General features: G+C 38.8%; 2 protein-coding genes across 2 annotated transcripts in view; both read right to left on the reverse strand.

Annotated features, from left to right (window-relative positions):
* The window catches only part of FKBP6 (FKBP prolyl isomerase 6), a gene marked incomplete at its 3' end in the record, with an annotated part of 13,493 nt that extends 6,276 nt beyond the window's left edge, over window positions 1-7,217 (reverse strand). The window contains 4 exon segments of the mRNA XM_015814837.2: window positions 2,212-2,414; window positions 2,590-2,679; window positions 5,890-6,004; window positions 7,137-7,217. Coding sequence (XP_015670323.2) covers window positions 2,212-2,414; window positions 2,590-2,679; window positions 5,890-6,004; window positions 7,137-7,217 — 489 coding nt within the window.
* A 3,266-nt stretch (window positions 7,218-10,483) lies between these two features.
* TRIM50 (tripartite motif containing 50) lies at window positions 10,484-20,129 on the reverse strand. The gene is made up of 6 exons (XM_015814838.1): window positions 19,725-20,129; window positions 17,129-17,224; window positions 13,613-13,843; window positions 12,357-12,379; window positions 11,488-11,612; window positions 10,484-11,088 (listed from the first exon to the last, which is right to left on the reverse strand). The coding sequence occupies exons 1-6, from the start codon at window positions 20,127-20,129 to the stop codon at window positions 10,484-10,486; spliced, it is 1,485 nt and encodes a 494-aa protein (XP_015670324.1).
* Between the last annotated feature and the right edge of the window lie 488 nt (window positions 20,130-20,617).

The following is a 20,617-nucleotide window of genomic DNA, read 5'->3' on the forward strand; positions in this document are numbered from 1 at the left end:
ACAACAACAGAAGTCTGAAAAACCATGTCCTACTTTTTTCTGGGGTTTCAGAGTTACACCACTAGATACAGGTAGACTCACTTAATGAACCTAATTGGGACTGGTAACTCTGTTGCTAAGCGAAATATCACTGTGGAAAATTATGTGACTGCAACTGTACTTTCCAGCTGGAAAGAGACAAAACTACTCACTTTCACATCTTTGACTTTTGTTTGCCTCCGAACCAGTCCTCCATCTTTTGGAATGCTCAAGTCCCTGCTTACTGTCTTGCACACATTGAAAGCAATGTGATCATGCCACAGCCCAGGGCCGAGAGCCACAGGCATGCTACGTAGCTTAAACTATGCTCTTTAAATCTCTTCCTCTCCAATCCGTCCACTCTACAAGGCGAATGGGGAGAAAAAAGCTAGTTTTGTAGGCCATCTCTCCTTTGCCTGACCCTTTCCTGCTGCTGGTGCAACTGCATTGCTCTTGATGTCTAGAAGAGCATACAGCTTACTCTCTTGAAATCTCTTCTCCAATCGATCTGCCTGAAGGGGTGGAGGGAAAGGCAAAGGAGAGATGGCCTACAGAAATTGCTTGCTTCCTATCCTTGCTAAGCATGCAGTCAAAGACATCACGCGATTACATTGCTTAATGACAACCATCTTGGCAGTCTCCCCTGCGGTCATTAAGCAAGGACCAAGTGGGTTCTGAGGGCCTCATATGACCGTGACATAGGAACAGGCACTGAAACTGCATTCCAGACAAAAAGGCCAGAGTGTGGGTGGGTGCTACAGAGTATGATAGTGATGGCGAACCTTTTAGAGACTGAGTGCCCAAACTGCAACCCAAAACCCACTTATGCATCATCGGGTGCCGGGTGGGTGTGGCCCATTGGCTGGGTGTGGCCAATTGGGTGGGCATGGCTGCAGTGGTAATGGCAGACTGGGTGGGACTAAAAAGTTCAATGAATCAATTCCAACTTTGCAAGAACTTTTTTTTCTCCGCGAGAAGTTGAAATTGACTGATTGATTGAACCTTTTTTTTTGCACACGGCGGCGGAGGCCTAAAGTGAAAAGGTTTTATAAAACCCAGCTGAAGGCCTAGGACTGGGGCGACGACGCACGTGCCCACAGAGAGGGCTCTGAGTGCCGCCTCTGGCACCCGTGTCATAGGTTCGCCACCACTGGAGTATGAGATCCTCATACCATCTGGGAGCTGCTTGGGACAAAAAAGCCAGAGGAACTTGCAACTTCCTGCTGGCTTCCTCCTTGATTTTCTTTATGTGAAACCAGCAGGAAAGGTTGCAAATAATGATAATGTGACTGTCAAACGCTGCATCCATTGTAGTAGCAAGTTGGATGCCAATTGCCTGGATTGCCAACATGCAACACGATGGCTGCAACTTCAAGGTCTGATCGTAAGTCCCCCTTGTTCAGCGCTGTTGTAATTTGAATGGTCACTGAATGAGTATTTGTAACCCAAGGAGTAACTGTAAATGCCCAGTTGGGGCAGTTCCATAAACTGAAAAGTTTGATCACTCAACAGCAGCAGCAAAACTAACAAGCATCAAGGATTATCTGTGATTTATTATTTATTTCCCATTAGTCTATTCCCCTCCAGCTATATTCCATAGAGCTAAATGGAAAGAAACCCCACAAGATTTGACACTATGTATGAAAGACTGATTGGTGTTTTTTATCCTGGGTAGAAATAAGGGATAATTTTGTTTGGTTCATTTTTCTTAGTGTTATCAAAAATCAACATTTTTCTTCATAAACAATATGGAAAAAACTTAAGATCAAACATGAAAGCACTAAGTATGCATGAAAAGAAAATTGCCAAGATCCACCCATTCTTAGATTGAATGTAAGACCAACATGGTAGTTGATTTTTACCACAGGTCAGAAGCAGGGAAAGCTGCCTTGTCTTTAATTATTTTGGCCCTTCAACTGCTATCTCCAATTCTAATGCTTTCACTTTTCCTATAGTCATGGCAGAGAGCAATCTCCAACTTCAATAGCTCCTCAGTGGCAACATTTTAATTTTATTTAATTTACATGCCGCCCATCTCGTGGTTTGAGGTGACGCTGAGCGGGTTACTTGTAAAAAAATAGTTTCACAAGGACCATTGCTATATAAATTATAGGTCAAAACTTCTAACTTATTTCAGAAGATGTAACTGAATGGTACTAATACAGGCTGTTAGATATAAATTTGTCTACTCACAGGAGGCAGGTCAAAGAACCTGTCTGATTCTGCCGAGTCCAAAAAGTCCAAAAGCTCAACTTCAAACAAGACTGTGGCGTTGGGGGGAATCAAAGGAGGGCAACCCAAAGTTCCAAAAGCATAATTTGGCTGGAAAAGAAATCTTGCCAACTCTCCTTTTCTCATTGTGAGTAATCCCACTTCCATACCCCTTAGAGTAATGTCTAGGAAAGCAAAAGAGAAAATGAGTGACAGAAAATAATTCAAGAAGTGACAATGGAGAATATGATGAGAATAAAGAGTTACAATGCACAAGATCAGATATCTATGTAAGCCTTTCCTGATTAGATTAAACTCAAATTATATTTATATCCACTAAGTCATGTATCTTTCACTCACCTTCACCAAGTTTCATGAGTTTGGGGTTTTTCTTGAACCAATTTGTGTCAAAGGGTCTGTCCGTGTGTTCCAAATATCCTGAAAATTTCACTGAAAAAATCAGAATCAGAGACAAAATAAATTTCACTGAGAAATATTAAACATATTTAATTTCATCAGCATAAATTTGTTTAGGAATAGTTTTGCTATGTTTTCTTTGAAGTTTGTTGATGCTTGGCATTGTATTAAATTCTTTAATCACGGAACACATTATCCATTATGCTTTCCCTTTTGGAATACAGAACATGGTATTATGCAAAATGCAGAAGTGGAATAAGAAATATTAAAAGAAAGACAAAGAACTTAAGGAAATAAAAAAGGGAAAAACGCTTTTTATACAAACACTCATTATACTTCTCCAAAACTTTATATTCTTGCAAACAACCTTGCTTCTACCATATCCACACATGCTATGTTTTGTTCTTTAAACTTGACATCTTTCTTTTTGTTAATTTCATCAACTCTATCCAACCACAACTTTCTTGATCTTTTCCTTTTTTGTGATTTCAAACTCTTTGATTCTCTTTATATGACCAATCCACTTCAAAGTACCTGCCATTCTATTTTGTATTTTATTCATTCATTCAGTGCCCATTTATTCTTAACCTCACATCCACAACTTTTTCTACACACATTTCATAAGTATTCCATTCCCATTACATTCATCTTTTGTTCTTCCACATGCGCTTATTTCTATATATGCATATAAGCAGAAATACGTATATACTGTCATTTTTACTTTATTCTACACATAGATTCCTCCTAATGGACCACACACTAATCAGCACCATCCTATGAGCATTTGTATTTTTAAAAAATTCTTCATCCATTTTTCTTCCTTTATTAAACATTTTACCAAGGTACACAAATTCATATTATAGTTTTTGGTCATATATTTATCATAGTTTTGGGGTCAGACAATATGAATTGGAACACTCATTCAGCTTTCCTTGTCAAATACAATTACTGTATTGTTATCATATTCAATAACCAACTGCAACTACACTTACATCAATTCAATAAATTTTTCTTGACATTCCTCAATATCAGTGGTTTTGGAGGTGGTGAACGCATGTCCACACACAGGTGCACACAAACCCCCATTGCTGACGCGAGTGGGGCCATGGGTACTCGCCTGAGGCTGTGAACACCGGCGACACTCACATGAGTGGGGCCACAAATACTTGCGACACCCACACAAGTGGGGCTGTGACCGCCCACGAAACTCATGCAAGTGGGGCCCTGATTGCCCACGTGAGTGGGGCTATGAACACCCACGCTGCTTGTGTGAGTGGGGCTGTGCGCACACACATAAACACATACCCCGGCCAGCCACTCACACGGCCTAGTGCCCAATAAGCCGTGGCCCACAGATTGAGGACCCATGTTTTAGATTCCATCTTTATATTTTATACTTATTTCTATAGCTTTTATGGTATATATTGACCAGAAATCTTCAGTAGTAAAAAACAAATCTCAAATTCTTAATGTGAGCTTTGGTTTCATGTAATTTGATGCCTACAGATAATCTAATATCACTGTACAAATATAGTCCTCGATTTACAACAGTTCATTTAGCGACCATTCAAAATTACAACGGCACTGCAAAAAGTGACTTATGACCATTTTTCATACTTATGACAGCTGCAGCATCCCCACAGTCACATGAATAAAATTTGGGCGCTTGGTAACTGGCATGCATTTATGACCATTGCAACGTCCCAGGATCATGTGCTCACCATTTCCAGCTGGCTTCTGACAAGCCATGAGAAAAGCCAGATTTGCTTAATGACTGCATGATTCACTTAACAGCTGCAACAATTTGCTTAACAACTGTGGCAAAAAGTTGATAAAATGGGGCAAAACTCACTTAACAACTGCCTCACTTAGCAGTGGAAGCCTGGCCTCAATTGTGGTCATAAGTCAAAGACGTCCTCTGCAAGATTGCTTTAGCAATCCAATTTTTTTTCTAAGATATGGGTAAACAGTCTTGTCAGAAAATTTTAGAATTTAAATATTATCTGTGTTATTTAAATATTGTCTTTGGTATTTATTTTTCTATCCAAGCTCAATACTTGTTTTATGAAACTTGGAGCTCACTTTACAAGAGACAGGCCTCTTAGAGCCAGAGCAGGTGCATTCTGCAAATTTCCCAAAGTCTTACACTTTTTATTTTTTCAATGGGACATCCTTTTAAATAGCTTTCTGTGATTCTAACAGTTCTCTATTTGCCACTGAATAAAATTAAATCCAATTAAAAAGGGAATTTTACATTCCCCCCTTTTTTTAAATAAAAGTTTGATTTTAGTTATCTCAAGTTAGTCTATTTCCCAAATGGAGGAGGGAAAGGGGGCTGATGCTCTACTTACCTCAATACAGATAGTCCTCAACTTATGACCACAACTGAGGCCAAAATTTCTGCAAAACATTTGTTAAATAAGTTTTGCCCCATTTTATTATCTTTCTTGCCACAATTGTTAAGTGAATCTCTGCAGTGGTTAAATGAATCTGGCTTTTCCATTGACTTTGCTTGTCAGAAAGTCACAAAGGGTGATCACATATCCCTGGAGCCTTGCAACCATCATAAATATGAATTAGTTGCCAAGCATCTGAATTTTGATCACGTGAACATGGGAATACTACAAAGATTGTGTGAAAAACGGTCATGTCACTGTTTTCAGTGCTATTGTAACTTCGAACAGTCTCTAAATAAACTATAAGTTGAGGACTACCTGTTCAAAAGGGACAGGAGGTGGTTCAATATGATTTCTATTTTTTTCCTTTTTATTTGTCAAAAAACAATTATGGGAGTCCCTCATATCTCTCTCTCTTGTTCACACACACAGACACACACACAAACAAACACACACACAAAAGAGTGGAAGGATGGGGAAGGATGCCACGAGAAAGGTGATAGTAGCAGTAACTTCCAAACTATTACATCAAGGACATGACTGAGTCAGGTATCTTGCCTAGGTCTCTAGGAGAGATTTGAGGCACATATGCTTTAGCTTACCTGTACTGTTACATAAGTGCTATGTGAGTATTCTGGCATTTTTTTACCTATGAATCTAAAGCACAGTGCAGCCTTAAGAACCTCTTAATTATCATTTGCCTAATTTTTCAGAACATATGGTACAAATATTAATTTAAAAACATGATTCATTTGCTAATTAAAAATATGATCTCTTAATTATCCTTCACTAGCTCGTAATTAAATAAGGAAAAATAGACATAATACAATATCAATATTCACATTACCTAATACTGATGAATCAGGAGGGACTGTCTCACCAGAGCCATTTCGGATTATTTCTTTCAGCACTCCTCTCTCACCAGTAATATCCTGCATACGTTGACCCAACCACTGGTAAGACTTGGAACAATGAACATAAGAATATGCTAAGCATAATATTAATCTCTTTTGCAAAACCAAATCCATCCTGAAAGAGCTTTGCACGACTTTTATCAAATGCACTTACCATTACAATGAACTTAATAAAATATTCGCTAAATGTTTTACTTTGGGTAAGCTGTTTTGAAGGTATATAAAATATCAGAATCAACAAACTGATTGTTTAGTGTATTTTTTACTATATAATCCCTATTTTCTTTAATCAAGATTGAGGTTTCTAACCCTTTTGATTGAAGAAACAGACTGCATTCAGAGTGTTTCAGTTAAATTCCTATTAATTTAATCTCTAATTTGTGGTAATTCATTCTATTTACTGAGCCAATCATGTAAAATTTTAATTCTATCATTGCTATACTGTATATTTTGCATTTGGCTTAAATAGTAAATTACAATAAAACTACATTTAAAATTATCAAGACATATAACCAAAAGGTTGACTGAAACAGTTCACATATACTTTTTGATATAAAGCACATTCACTTGAATTTGGGCAAAGGAGGGAGAAACAGTGGCCAACTCATATGTTAGCTTTAATGTCATTAGTTCTTGCTTAGGAGGCAAAGAGTCCATTAACTACGGTTTGTAAATATTGGTTATCAAATGTGGGAACTCTAGGCAACTCTAGGTTTTTGAGCAAACTACATTTTAATATGTGAAAACCCATGTATTCTGAAGAAACCAACATTATGTGTCCATAGATATGTGATGTGAGATAAACAAAATAATTTAGAGCAAAGGGCCAGCAAAACACCATAAGGTCCTAGGATTCAATCCCTGGAGTACCCGCAAAATGATGTGACTTTGAAATAAATCTACCAGATTTGGGCCACAAAAACAAAACAAAAAAACTCTTCAAGGCCATCTTATATACTGGTATGGTACCCTGACACGAAGCAACACCGAGAGTTATCGGGATCCATTTTCCAAAACCACTTGGGCTCCATCCCCGTCAAAACAGAACCAGTCCCCATAAGCCACTATCGAGAGCCACCCTTCCTTCGCACGTTCATCGGAACGCGGGAATTGCGAGGGGGGAGCCAGCCGTGAAGAAAGGGGGCCGAAGGACACCGAGAAACTTTTTCCTTCGGCTCACCCCGATATTTCCCACCCCGGGGCCTTCTCCTCGCAGATCGATTCCATTATCCTGCCAGTATCGCTCGCCGCTTCGCCTCATCTCCGTGGCTTTCCGAAGCGGCAGTCGGAGCAATGGTCTCCCTGATGTCTGCCCCTTTCCCGCCTTTCCCGCCAGAACAAATGGGAAGGCGTCCCTCCGAATCTTTGCCCTCGACCAATCGGATGCGGGTAATAGTCGCGATGTCAGGCCACCCGCCGGCGCAGTCTTACAAGCGCAGCTGCGTAGCCGCTTGCTTTTACTTTGAGGACTTAATTGGAAGGCCGTTTGGAGTATCCTGCAAACTGGGACTTTGCAGCACTTAACTATCAAACCTGGCTTCTTCTTCTTTTTATTTTTTTTAAAATAAAGTTTTATTAATTTTTATAATTAAACAACAAATACCAATATGATGCATTTACATACAGAAGCAGTAAAAAATAATCCAAATCCATACCTTTTTTTTGGGGGGGGGAGACGCTCGGCGGCCCCCGCCTTGCCTCCACCCTCATCCACTTTCCTGTCCTTCCTCCCTCTCATCCCACAACCTCTCCACCTTCCTCCTTTCCACCTCCTACATCCCCACTCCCTTCTTAACCGCCTCTTCAAGTGCAGTTTGGGGTACCAGCCGAGCATCTCCTCTTTTCAATACAGTTATTATTTAACTATAACATATAAATACATCAATTTTTATAATTTCAGTCCCCTAATCCCCTTCCCCCCTCCCCCCCTGACTTCCCAGAGCTGAATACAGGATTAAACATATAATAATCCAAATTTAACCCAAGCAACCCAATCATAATATAAACAAGTATAAACTTACTTTAACTCTAACATATAACCCCCTTGACTATGAACTATATATGTAAATTATATATAGAAATATTTACAAGTAACAATAACTATTCAAAAGCTATATGATAATTGTTCATTTCATATTTTCTCTGAATATAATCTATAAACCTGGCTTCTTCTTATGTGAACATCCTGTTTAATCTCCTATTCCAGTCAGATTGATGTCTGGAGAGTTTAATGTGTTGAAATATGAACAGAAAACTGCAACATGAAACTACGTGAATAATGAAGAGCTGAGGGGCTACATATCATGTAGTAAACTCCAGGGAAGAGGAGGAGAAAAATATAATGGGCCGTATTCGTCATAATGCTCGTTTAATCTTTTTGATATCGGATATGTAGTTTAATGATTGTGCCTGCAAAACGCTCTTAAGCAGGTCAGTTACACATCTAAGGTGCAACATGCGAAACACAAACTTAGTTGCTTGTGGCACAACCGTATTAAGTGGGTTGGGAATGCAGCCAGTGTCACTTCTGTCTCTTGACATTTTACACGTTTGCTGTTTACTTCCACATTAGCACATGGCATATGTTCTGTCTTGCTTGTCTTTGCTTTCTTGTGCTTTTGAAAATAACCTTGAAGAGGGTTTTCAAACTTCAAAGGTTGTGTTTTGTATTCTCAGCTTCAGTGAGGCTAATACATTGTTTCAAACGGATTTTGAGCCTTTCTCCTTCATAATCAACATGGCTTCTTTCTCTTTTTCTGCTTTGTAGCACAAAATAAAGTGGGCCAGGTGAGTTAGAGAACTTTTTTGTATGGGAAACAGCAGTTTGAGAGGGGATAGAGCTGGTTGATCCTTTGTAACTCTATTATGAATTGTATACTCTAAGAACTGATATTACAGAAAGCATGAATTGATATTTAGATTGTTGTGGAGAGTCAGTGTGGTATACTATATAGTTAAGGCTCCAGGCTAGAAACCAGGAGACTATGATTACTAGTCCTACCTAAAGCACAAAGTCAGCAAGGTGACCTTGGACTCGCTACATACTCTCAGTCCTAAGAAGCAAGCTGTGGCAAACCACTTTTAAAACCTTGCCAAGAAAATTGTAGAGACTGGTCAAGCAGTCACCAGGAGTCTAAAACTGACTCAAAGGAACACACACAAAAAAGTGGCTGTGGGTATGTCTGAAAGCGGGAATTTTTGGTGATAGTTGCATGAAATTGTAATAAATGTAATGGAACATCCAGAGATGAATTTTGGGAAAATTCTGTAATTTCCAAATAAATATGCATAAGGGGAAAATTAGTTGGTATAAAGTAGGTTTAGCTAAACTTACCCTTTTTGTTACCTAATATTTTTAATTTATTTTGCTTACAGTCTTGCACCTATTCTGCACTTTCTTACCTTGAAAGGGAGTAGCATGATGGGAGTGTATTATGCTCATAATCTAGAAAATGCAGACGAAGGCTTTAAAACAACTTGTAATAAAATTCTATAACTTCTAATTTTGCATTGCAAAATATGAAAGTATAGCTCTACAGTAAAAAGATTGTAAAATCACTTTATTCAGTATAAAAGATTAAAAAACAGTATTGGCTTTTAAACCACTAAAAGCAAATAGAAACCACCAATAGCAAAGAGAAGAAGTGAGACATAATAAGCCGGTGCTACAACTGAAAAAAATCTTCCAAGTAAACAAATTTAATGCATTAATATGTACAGATAGAAATTAATGAATTCCTCAACTTTTTAGGCTATACTTGCATTGCGATAGCGCTAAGTTATTTGTGCTGGCTTGCCATTTTTTACAACCTTGATGAAATATTTACTTATTGCATTCATTATACTCTTGCATGAAAGTCTAGAATATAAAATATTAATTTGGGCATTTTAATTTAAATAACATTAAATAGAACTAGCCTTTCAGATTTGTAAAACTTGCTAAAATGGGTAACAACAGAGGAAAAAAGAAGACTGAAAAGCAGAAAGAAGGAAAAAATTTGGCCTTTGAAATAAATTGCCTGGCAGGCTTCCCAGAAGCAGCCTAGAGGCAAAGTCAGATGTTTGTTCCAAGCAATAGATTCTGAGCATCATTTCCTAGAATGCCAGTTGAACTCCTCCATAGGCACAAACAATGCATCACAAGGAAGTTATTCTGCAAAAACCCACTGAAAACAATGGAAACATAGTGTTCCTTTCAACTGAGCTCCTGTAATTTTGGACTAAACTATCCTCTAGTTAGTAGTTAACTAGTGGGGAAGTATAGATGTCATTGAGATTCCACACTTTGGCATGGAGTTCGCTCTCTGTTGCTTTATATGTAGTGTTGATTTGGACCCTTAAAGCCAAAATGCCCTTATATAGTCAGGTGCACTAAAAACAAAACAGAGTCCTGAGGCAGGTCTCTAGAATTCTTTAAATTGAATGAGTTCTATTCAGCGGAACAGTTTAGTTTGCATTTATTGCTCCCATAAAGACAGTCTGGAGCTTTCCCAGTAATTTGACACAATAGTAGCATATTATATGGTATTATAACTTGGTGGGCTCATCAGTATTGGTGCAGTCAACCTCAGTCTGCAGCATTTGGGGAGTAGGTAGTATAATGGGTAAGTTGTTATGGATACCCCGCTCATGCCAACACATGTCCAAAATGGGGTATAGCTTGCCTTGGAATTCTGCTTGGAAAGTATAGATTGGTATCAGCTCATCTGGGCTGTCAGCATTGTAGAAGGTTAGTTCTCCCTTCTCATAGTGTAGGTAGACTCCAATTTGTTGGGGTCGGGCTGAAATCGGCAAAACCAGTCTGCTGGTATTGAAGGCCTCATATACTTTGCCCTCTTTTAAGCCAATGAGCCAGACCCCATTTTCTGGGCTCTTACTCATTTTGCCTTTGCGGTTGACTGTGCCCTTGATGATGCCCAGGCGCCAGTGACTCTTGGAGCCCACAATAATCTCCCAGTAGTGCTTTCCCCAGGAGAAGCCTTTATTAGCCAGGATACAATTGCTGTAGTCAAAGCATTCAGGATTGCTGTCTCGCCGTTGGAAGAATAGTCCATATTTCACCATAGTATTCTCCTTGGACAGCTCAAGCATAGGATGAGCACTCACAGGGTCCAGCTTCAGCGTTTCTGGAGCTATGAGAAGGGATAAAAATCAAAATTCTTTGAGGAACCCTGGGTAATATTCAGAAAAATCAGCTGAGGTGATCAAGCCTCCTTCTTTATATGAATAGAATAGACTAGGCCACGATAGAATAGAATAGAATTCTATTCAATAGAATAGAATTCTATGAATGGGCCTCAGTTTTTCATAACAGTCAAAATGTGATTGCAGAACTCAGGAAACACAGATAGCACTCTCAAAATCCATTGCCATTTGCTAGCTTTACAGTCTCAACCCCATTCCTCTTAGCTCTGATCACTGAAAAGAAGTAATGCATGATAAAGACATATATTCACAAATGTTTAAGTGCTGTATGTGGAAGTGCTCATGAAACAGCCTCCCCTCTTCCTCTCCTCCAGCAGCAGCCATACCTGGGAGGATTTTACGTAGCAGACGCTTCCACACCATCATCTTTACATCCTCTTGGTGGAAGTCAGGCTTAAAAGAAACTGCACTGTATATGCCTTCTGCTGGGTGCTGATAGGGAAGTTCAGACCTGGATATGTATTAATTTCCATTAATATTTTCCCAAACTCAAACACTTCATAAATCTGCTTAAATAAATATTCAATTCCTATCTTGTCCTATTAATTGATGGGACTGAAAATTCTGAGCAAGAACTCAGAATATAAAAGCAGTTACTTTATCCTTCTGCAGGATAGTATATATCTACGAGAACCTTGCTTCAGTGGCAGAGCATATAATTTTAAAGACTGAAAGCACACATCTCAAGAATCTCATTTAGAAGATCTGGGAAACATCTCTCCATTCTTGAAGCCTAAAAATCACTCTTTGATTGGAAGCCATACGCTCTGAAATGAAGGAGTTCAGGGCTGGAAATGAATACCATTATGACTTCTTCAATTTTTTTATGATTTCATAGCATCAACTTTGCAGGAGCTTGCAATCCATTGTTTATTTGTCATTAAATTTTGGTGAACATGGCAGAGTTTACTTTTGAGTAAATATGCTTCAGCACATTGGAATTGCTGAGACATGTCTCAGTGTTCTTTGCTGACAATGTGGAATATTGTACACATATTTTGCTTTGAAAAAAGCATGGATTCTGTTACCATGTTTCTTAATAAGAATTTCGAAAAAGCTAACAAATGTATTTGATCAACTCTTCCTTGACACTTTTTCTGTGAAGGCATTTTCTGAAATGCCTTCCAAGATCCATAGGAAAGAGACTAAAATTACAGTGTTTTGTTTCTCTTTCATACACTCTTATTTTACATACCTGGAGGGAAGAGATCCATATTTCTGTAAAGAGATGTAGACAGATTTAGTGCACTTGTGTTATTTAAATGTATACTGAAGACTATAGAGGGGAGGAAGATGGGAGAAAATGGGACTATTGAGTTCTCTGAGCAATTGGAATCCATATTTACTCCTGTAAACTTTGGAATTCTTGCATACTTACTGTATACATTCCTTAACTGCAATAGAACTACAAGCCCTTATTGGCATGTACTCTTCAAAATCTAGGCTGTAAAGAAGTACCTCAAACTTTCATGACTATATGGAATTAGGCCTAGATCAAAGGTGGAAAACCTCCCTTTTTAATATCAATTATAACTGATTGCTCTAACCATAATTGCACAAAGCAGACAGTAGAGTTCTCTGCTATTTTAAAGAAGGAAATATATAAAAACGTAAATAGGGTTCATATAAAGTATAAAAAAGTAAACCCTCCAAATTCTTCCACCAAGCCTGAGGAAAATGAGAAATCCTATCCTTAATCTGTGTGATCTATGTGATGTAAGGCTGCCTATTCTGCATCATTGCTCTGCTACTAGGGCTCCTGGCCCTTCATAGTATGGGGAGCAGGTAGTCCTCGACTTACAACCACAATTGAGCCCCAAATTTCTGTTGCTAAGTGACACATTTGTTAAGTGCGTTTTGTCCCTTTTTATCACATTTCTTGCCACAGTTAAGTGAATCACTGCAGCTGTTAAATTACTAAAGTGATTTTTAAGTGAATGTGGCTTCTCATTGACTTTGCTTGCCAGGTCACAAAAGGTGATCACATGACCCTGTGACACTGCAACCATCATAAATATGGGTCAGTTGCCAAGCGTCTGAATTTTGATCATGTGATCATGCAATGGTCATAAGTATGAAAAATAGTCATAAGTCACTTTTTACAGTGCTGTTGTAACTTCGAATGGTCACTAAATGAACTGTTGTAAGTCAAGGACTACCTATATTGTAGTTCAATCATCCAAAGATTTATTCTCCTAATAGGCAAGATTCTTCCATATGCCTAGGGCCCTAGGCCCTAGGCTTTTAAACTTCAACAAACTGCGAAGCAAATTTGGACTCTTAATAGATGCAATTTGGTAAATGTCTCTAAGTTCCTCAGATTCCAGTATGCCTCTTTTGGTCTGCTTGTTACTTCTGAGTAGGGGTCTTTAACAATTTTGATTTTCTGCTGCTGGCAGCACATCTTAGCATGTCCCTGGTTATTTATAGCAAGCAGATAGACAAACGTACACGTATGAAATCCAGCTGGTCTTCATTGTTGAATTTCTCCAGAGAATCTTCCAGCTCCTTTAGTTTCTGAAGGGTGTCTGCTCTCTGCCTCACCTGAACCTCAATGGAGGCAATGATACGAGTTGTTTTCCTTTCTACCTGCCCCAGGAATTTGGCTTTCTCTTCATCAATATACCTATGCAGATCCTGGAACTGCTTTCTGACTACCCACATGAAGACATCAGATTCATTCTGTGTGGGACAAAATATAACAATTACCACCAGAGCAATACAATCCTGAGTTGGAGTTGGGCCCATGTGGGGTAGAAGTGGGTATAATACTAAAATGTTAGAAATCTGATGATCATCTCAATGTAAACTCTAATGCTGTCAGCCACTCCTGCCTGCAATCTTAGTTCAGGAGTCCATTGCTTTGCAGCTATCAGTAACTGACAGAAATATGACAAAATCTTTCTGTCAGTTGTCCAGGTCTCACCAGCATGAGATACATTGATCTTGAAATAAGTTCAGTTTGCTTGAATAGGTTGCACAGTAACAAATTTGATATAGTATTATTTCCCTCTTTACACACCTGTTACTCTCCAATATTCCTCCTCCCCTCAACAATTTTTAATTGGATTATGGGATTAGATTGGATTTGTAATTCCTCACAAGAATAATTTGTGCTCCTTTTTCCATGCAGCCTAAACTGCTTAGCTTATGCTGCACAGTTTGCATTAAGAAGGGACACAAGGACCAATGAGCTAATCTTTTGGCCAGAAAAGTTTGGATGTGAACAGAATCTAGTGTTTTCCTATTTCTGAATACTCTGTTACTGAATTCAAATACTGCAGTGTGGCTGGTTAATTTTTGACCTAGCATATTTTGAGAACTTAACTATTATTTTTAACACATTTATGGTTAATTATGCAAACAGTGATTTATTAAAGAAACCATTATTAAATTAGTCACAGCTTGTGTAATGTGTCTTCAGTCTATGAATCTGGAGTTGCCTGCCAAATTAACGATGAGTAATTGATGATAGAAAAGAATGAGAGAGAGAGAGATTGCATGTACATTGAGGTAGTCCTCAACTTCCAACTATAATGGAGCCAGCCCATGACAGTCGTAAAGTGGGTTACCTGTGTTGTTGAACCAATTTTATGAACTTTTTTACAGTGATCATTAAGCAAATGCCGCAATTGTAAAATGAATGTTGCAGTCATAAAGTGAATGCAATGGTCGTAAATTGAATCCATCATTTGCTATGGGCTGTTTTTGCCAAAAACCGGAAGTAAAGGCCAGATTTTGGGGAAAAAAACATTGTAAAATGTCATGTGACTGCAAGACGCTGCAAATGGCCATAAATGCGGGCTGCTTGTTGAGCACCTGGTCATGTGACTGGGGGGGTCAGCCATTGCAACTTTGGAACTGGGTTGTTCCAACTTTGGAAGGGGTCCATTAAGGACTACCTGTATTAGAAGCATTCTCTTTCATCAGTGAAAGGCAACAGTGACTATAAGGTGCATCTGACTATAAGCAAAAAAAGAGACAGAAACCATTACTAAGTAATCAGTTTCACAGAGGTGGGAACAAGAAACATGCAAAAAGATTTGAGTATTGTTTCTAAATATAGAGTTTCTAAATATTGGCTTCTTTACTTTAATACAGATTACTTATCAGAATTTCTTGAAATTATGTGAGGGCACTTAATCATTTCCAAATATTGCCTGTTGGGTGAAGTGTGATATGTAGCAACTCAACTACTTGATTGTACAAAATTGCTGCTGGGATATAATTCAGATGGCCATTTCCAGGGAGTTTTTGTGATAAGTAAAGCAACTCCCTGATTGGACATTCTATGTCTGTAGTGGTTGGTGGTGCACTTATTTAGAATTTTTCAGCTATGACCTAATGTCCTCAAGAGGAAGATAAGGAGCGGAAAAACACCTATTGCCAGTAATCCAACAAAATCAATATTGACAATAAATATCAGGCGCTTTGAAAAGAACTCCAAGGTTGGCTTTATTGTGAGCTAATTTCCTGGGAGGTATTTTCTTTTAAGTCTATGACTTTCTAGAATTCTGTTGGAAAAGATGCTGGTCAATTTACTAAACTAGATTATTCCTTTTTTCACCTGAAAGCTTTGGCTTTTCCTATTACTTAATTGGTTTGAAACTATTATAGCATTTTAAGCATATCCTCTTGACTTGGACTTCCTCAGAAAAACTAAAAATTATATTTAGTTCTTCCCTCTGATTCAATATTGAGCTCTGAGATTTAGCTGAGTGTAGGAACTAAAGAAAAAAAGACAATATGTATTGAATCATATTCCACAAAGATTTAAGAATCCCCCCCCCCCCGGAAGTGTTTGGAATTGGAGGATAATTTTCAGAATTTACTAAAGTGCTGGATGTACATACAGAGTCATTTCACCTTGATTTGTTTGGGGATTCAGGGTGCTTTGTGTCAAAAATCTAAAATGAACAGTTACACAACAGTGGGGGATGGATTTTTTTGGTATCTTTGAATCAATCTTGATTCCTGGTGATTGCTTAGACAAATCCCTACAATTTTATTGGTAAAATTTCAGAAGAGGTTTGCCATTGCTTGCTTCCTAAGCTAAGAAAGCATGACTAGCCAATGTCACACAGGTGGCTTTGTACTTAAGACAAGACTAGAACTCACTGTCTCCCAGTTTCTAGCCTGATGACTTACCCACTATAACAAATTGGCTACTGTCTACGTTAGGGTTCCCCACCCTCCGTGTTGTGGCCTGGTACCAGGTTGTGGTCCGTTGGGAACCAGGCCTTGCAAGTGGTGGGCGAGCGTGTGAGCACGTGAAACTGTATTTGTGCAAGTGGCATGCAAATGCTCAAAACCACACACACACACACACACACACACACACATCACTGGCACCGCCAGTCTGCAGAGCTGGAAAGGTTGGGGACTGCTGCTCTAAGAAATGGAGCAACAGAAAAATGTCAGGTAATTTCACATTTGAAACTTTAGTGAGATTCACCCCTCTTAACTGAGGTAAACATGACAACTGCCAAAGGCACCTTACTCAGCCCCAAACACTCAAGAATATACAGCAGATAATCACTAGAAAACTAAAATTAATTGTAAAATATGTCTAAACATCCATATCTTCCCTTCAATGTGCTTATTTATTGTAAAAATAATATTATGAACCAGTTTGGCATGATGGTTAAGGCATCAGACTAGAAACTGGGAGACCATGAGTTCTAATCCTTCTTGGGCACAAAGCCAGCTGGGTGACTTTGTACCATTCACTTTCTCTTAGCCCTAGGAAGAAAGGAATGGAGATCCACTATTGAAAATCCTTGCCAAGATAACTGCAGGGACTTGGCCAGACAGTTGTCCAGACCAATCTAGGAATCAGTCACGAATGAACAATAATAACAACAACAACAAAACATATTATACCAACAGTCATGTGTACAAGTTGGATGAAAAGAAAGGCAGACAAGAAAGTCACTGGCATAATGTCATCTGCCTGTCTAAGCTCACCGTAATTCGAGTTTTGTTATTCATCAATTTACTGACATGTTCATCCAGGCTTCTCTTCTGCTGTTGCACATCTGTTATCAACATGGAGAGTTCCTCCTGAAAAAAGCAGATTTGCATTAGCTAAATTTGTGGGGAAAGGATGTAAGAGAAACAAAATTACTTATCCATTTTAAAATGTATTTTTCACTGATGACCACCAAATGCTTCTTAAAGCTTCACAAGGAGGGCCAAAAGAAATGTGACTGCTCAATTATGGTAGCTAGATGAGCCGTGGTGGCCAGAATGCAGTACTGCAGGCTACTTCTGCTGACTGCTGGCTGTCTGCAGTTCGGCAGTTCGATTCTCACTGGCTCAAGGTTGACTCAGCCTTCCATCCTTCTGAGGTCCATAAAATGAGGACCCAGATTGTTGGGGGCAATATGCTGATTCTGTAAACTGCTCTAAAGCACTGTGAAGTGGTATATAAGTCTAAGTGCTGTTGCTATTAGGAGACATTCAGATATGAAAAAGAGAAATTCCAGAGATCACATGAAGTAAACTTCCACTAAGATTTTGAGTCATCTATATTAATAATACTATCAAATCCCCAGAGACTCAGTCAGACAAGGGTCATCAGATCCTTCAAACTGGACATGCAGGACTTGAGATATATTCAATGTTCAAATATGCAAAACTAATCTTTCTACCATGAAACTATAGTGCCTTATTATAGAATATGAATTCTGCAAGGGAGTGTTTAATCTGACTCAGTGGCTCTTTTTTTTAGCTTACATTTAAAAGAAAGGAAGTAGATTAAAGATGATCGTAGCACAAACTTTGGAACATCTGGAGATTATGACAGTTTTGGAGCAGAGTTTAATTTGTGATTCGGTTCTGACCTTGAACTTATTTTTAATAGTAGGATCTAAGCTTGAAACAAGCTGAGTAATAATTTTATTATTTCATTTGCATCCTGATTTTGTGCTTAGACAAGCAATTTTTCAAAGTTGTTAATTAAAATATAAAATTAAATGTAAAAGCAGTCTATATACTACTAAAGCTCTCATGTTAATTGTTGTGACCTTCAATTGGATGAAACAGTATATGATAGGACAACAATTTTTGAATCAACATATCTCAAATGGGGTAACTTAAAGATTGCGGCCAAAATCTAGGACTCCCATGGAATTGAAATTGTGGCTGCTTTAATGCTATTACCCTGCTGTACTATCACAGTCAGCCACGGTCACATGATCGTAATTTCAACTGCTCTCTGTCAGTTTCATGCAAGGAAAAACAATGAGGAAGTTGCTCCTGCTCCCATTACTTTTTTGCTTGCCCATGGTCATTCTGTTTCTCTGTTTAGGTAGGGAAATATCCTAAAATGATGAGCCAATTGGTCACAAGTTGTATGCTTAATGATTAAAAGTCTGGTAAAAGAAATGCATCTTTATGGATAGTTTAAATTCTGAGAATATGGCCGAACACTATGCTAACAGCTATAGCCTGGGAGCCTGGAATCAAGATTTCCAGAAGGATCGTCTTCTGACTCCAGGAGTGTCTTTAGAGGGCCTTCTCCTGCAGCTTTTAACTGTTGAACTAAGGAAAATGTGGTCCCTCAAATAGACTGTAAGCCATTTTGAACTTCAAACCTGGGTTAACACAAAGTGCCACAGGTTATGCTCCAACAAAAAAGTCAAATTGTGGCTTAATGCGATTGGCCTGATTTATACAACATGTAAGACAGTGTCTGAATTCTTAAAATTATAAGCACAGTTCAGCCTGCTATGCAAACTCATGTCTTCCTTCATAGCCGGCTCAGCATAGAAGGGGAGGTGAGACCACCTGAGGTCAAGGTCAGGATCTGCAACTATCACATTATTTCACTAGTGGGATCAGCTTTGGCTATGCTACCATTCAAATATTCCCTTTTCTGGGCATGATTTTGTGCCTCACATTTTATCTCTTATCTCACTCAGTATCAGGCACTCATAGGCACAGGGAGTACTGCACCTAGTTTTTATATTTCTGTGAATCACCCTCATTGTAACAATGTTATTCATTGTTTTCTATTGCTGCCCTTGAGAACAGGGTACTATCACCCATGATCCTTAGACTTACATAATTTCCATCCTTTGAAAACATTACCTACACAGAGAGGGACTTGGGATATATGGTGTAGGAAGAGAGCTACAAAAATTCTGTTAAGGAAAGTATAGATTTCTGCCTTATAATAGCTACACCAATTTTTACTAGAATTCATGTATTCCAAAAGCTTTCCCTTAAGTATGTGAAAAGTTGTTTGTTTGAATCACACCAAGATTCACCTAATCCACCAATCAACAGACACAAGGTGGCCCACCAAGAATGGCCAATCGTCTCTATTCTGCCTATGGTCTAAGCCAGAGGTAGGCAACCTTGGCTCTTTTATGACTCGTGGACTTCAACTCCCAGAATTCTTCAGCCAGCCATGCTGGCTCAGGAATTCTGGGAGTTGAAATCCACGAGTCATAAAAGAGCCAAGGTTGCCTACCCCTGGCTAAGCCTTCACTTCATCCGCGCAGTCATATACATACATATATACATACATACACACACACACATTCCAAGCACCTGCCTTCATCCTGCTGTAGACCGTGGAGATGGGCATGACTTTATGCTGCTGATGGGTGCCAATGGTGCCACAGAGGCCACAAATCACTTCCTGGTCTTGCTCACAGAAAAGGCTGAGGGGATTGTGGTGATCAGGGCAAGAGTTTTGATTATCATCTGAGTTGCCTATGGCATGAATTGCCTCAATGATGCGAGCCAAGTTGACATTGGGTGGTGATCTGCTATAGTCCACAGCCTTTCGGCATACTGGGCAAAGGAACTGTTTCTCCAGATCACCTGAGAGGGATACCACACAGGACTTGCAGTAAGAGTGTCCACATTGTAGCATCAAGGGCTCTTTGAAGAGCTCTAAGCAAATAGGGCATATCAATTGGTCCTCAAGTTGATCAATACTCAATTTCCGTGCCATTTGGCTGATTTACTTCTTCTTTCCTTGGCTTAATCCTCGAAGATCAATGCCCAAAGGGAATAGACATCAAAGGTGGATGTAGCTGAGGAGAAGATAAGAATAGCCCTTCCTTCTTCCTACTTATCTCCTGCAATAGGCAATAAAAGGAAGGATAGAGAGATTAATACAATCTTGGGGTACAGGAAGAAAAAAGTACCCTAAAACATACACTCAGGAAAGTAATAACAAACTAAGATTAAGGAACTTTGAGAACTTCTGGATGTCACAGGTTTGGGGAGGAAAAAAGCTGAAAGCGTAATGTTCAGTTAACTGCTATTCCATAACTATCAAGAGGAACAAAACAACTTCTGCCCTCCTTGCTACTTTGTTTTGGAAACATTAAAAAAATATTTTGGGATCTCAGCAGCTACAGATAGTTGCCTAAAAGTAATGCCTAAGTATTCTGAGAAATTCTGCTGTAGAGCTGATAAAATAATGGCATATGTTTT

The sequence above is a fragment of the Protobothrops mucrosquamatus genome, unplaced genomic scaffold (genome assembly GCF_001527695.2).
Source record: "Protobothrops mucrosquamatus isolate PMUCROS unplaced genomic scaffold, P.Mucros_1.0 scaffold286, whole genome shotgun sequence".
NCBI lineage: Eukaryota > Metazoa > Chordata > Lepidosauria > Squamata > Viperidae > Protobothrops > Protobothrops mucrosquamatus.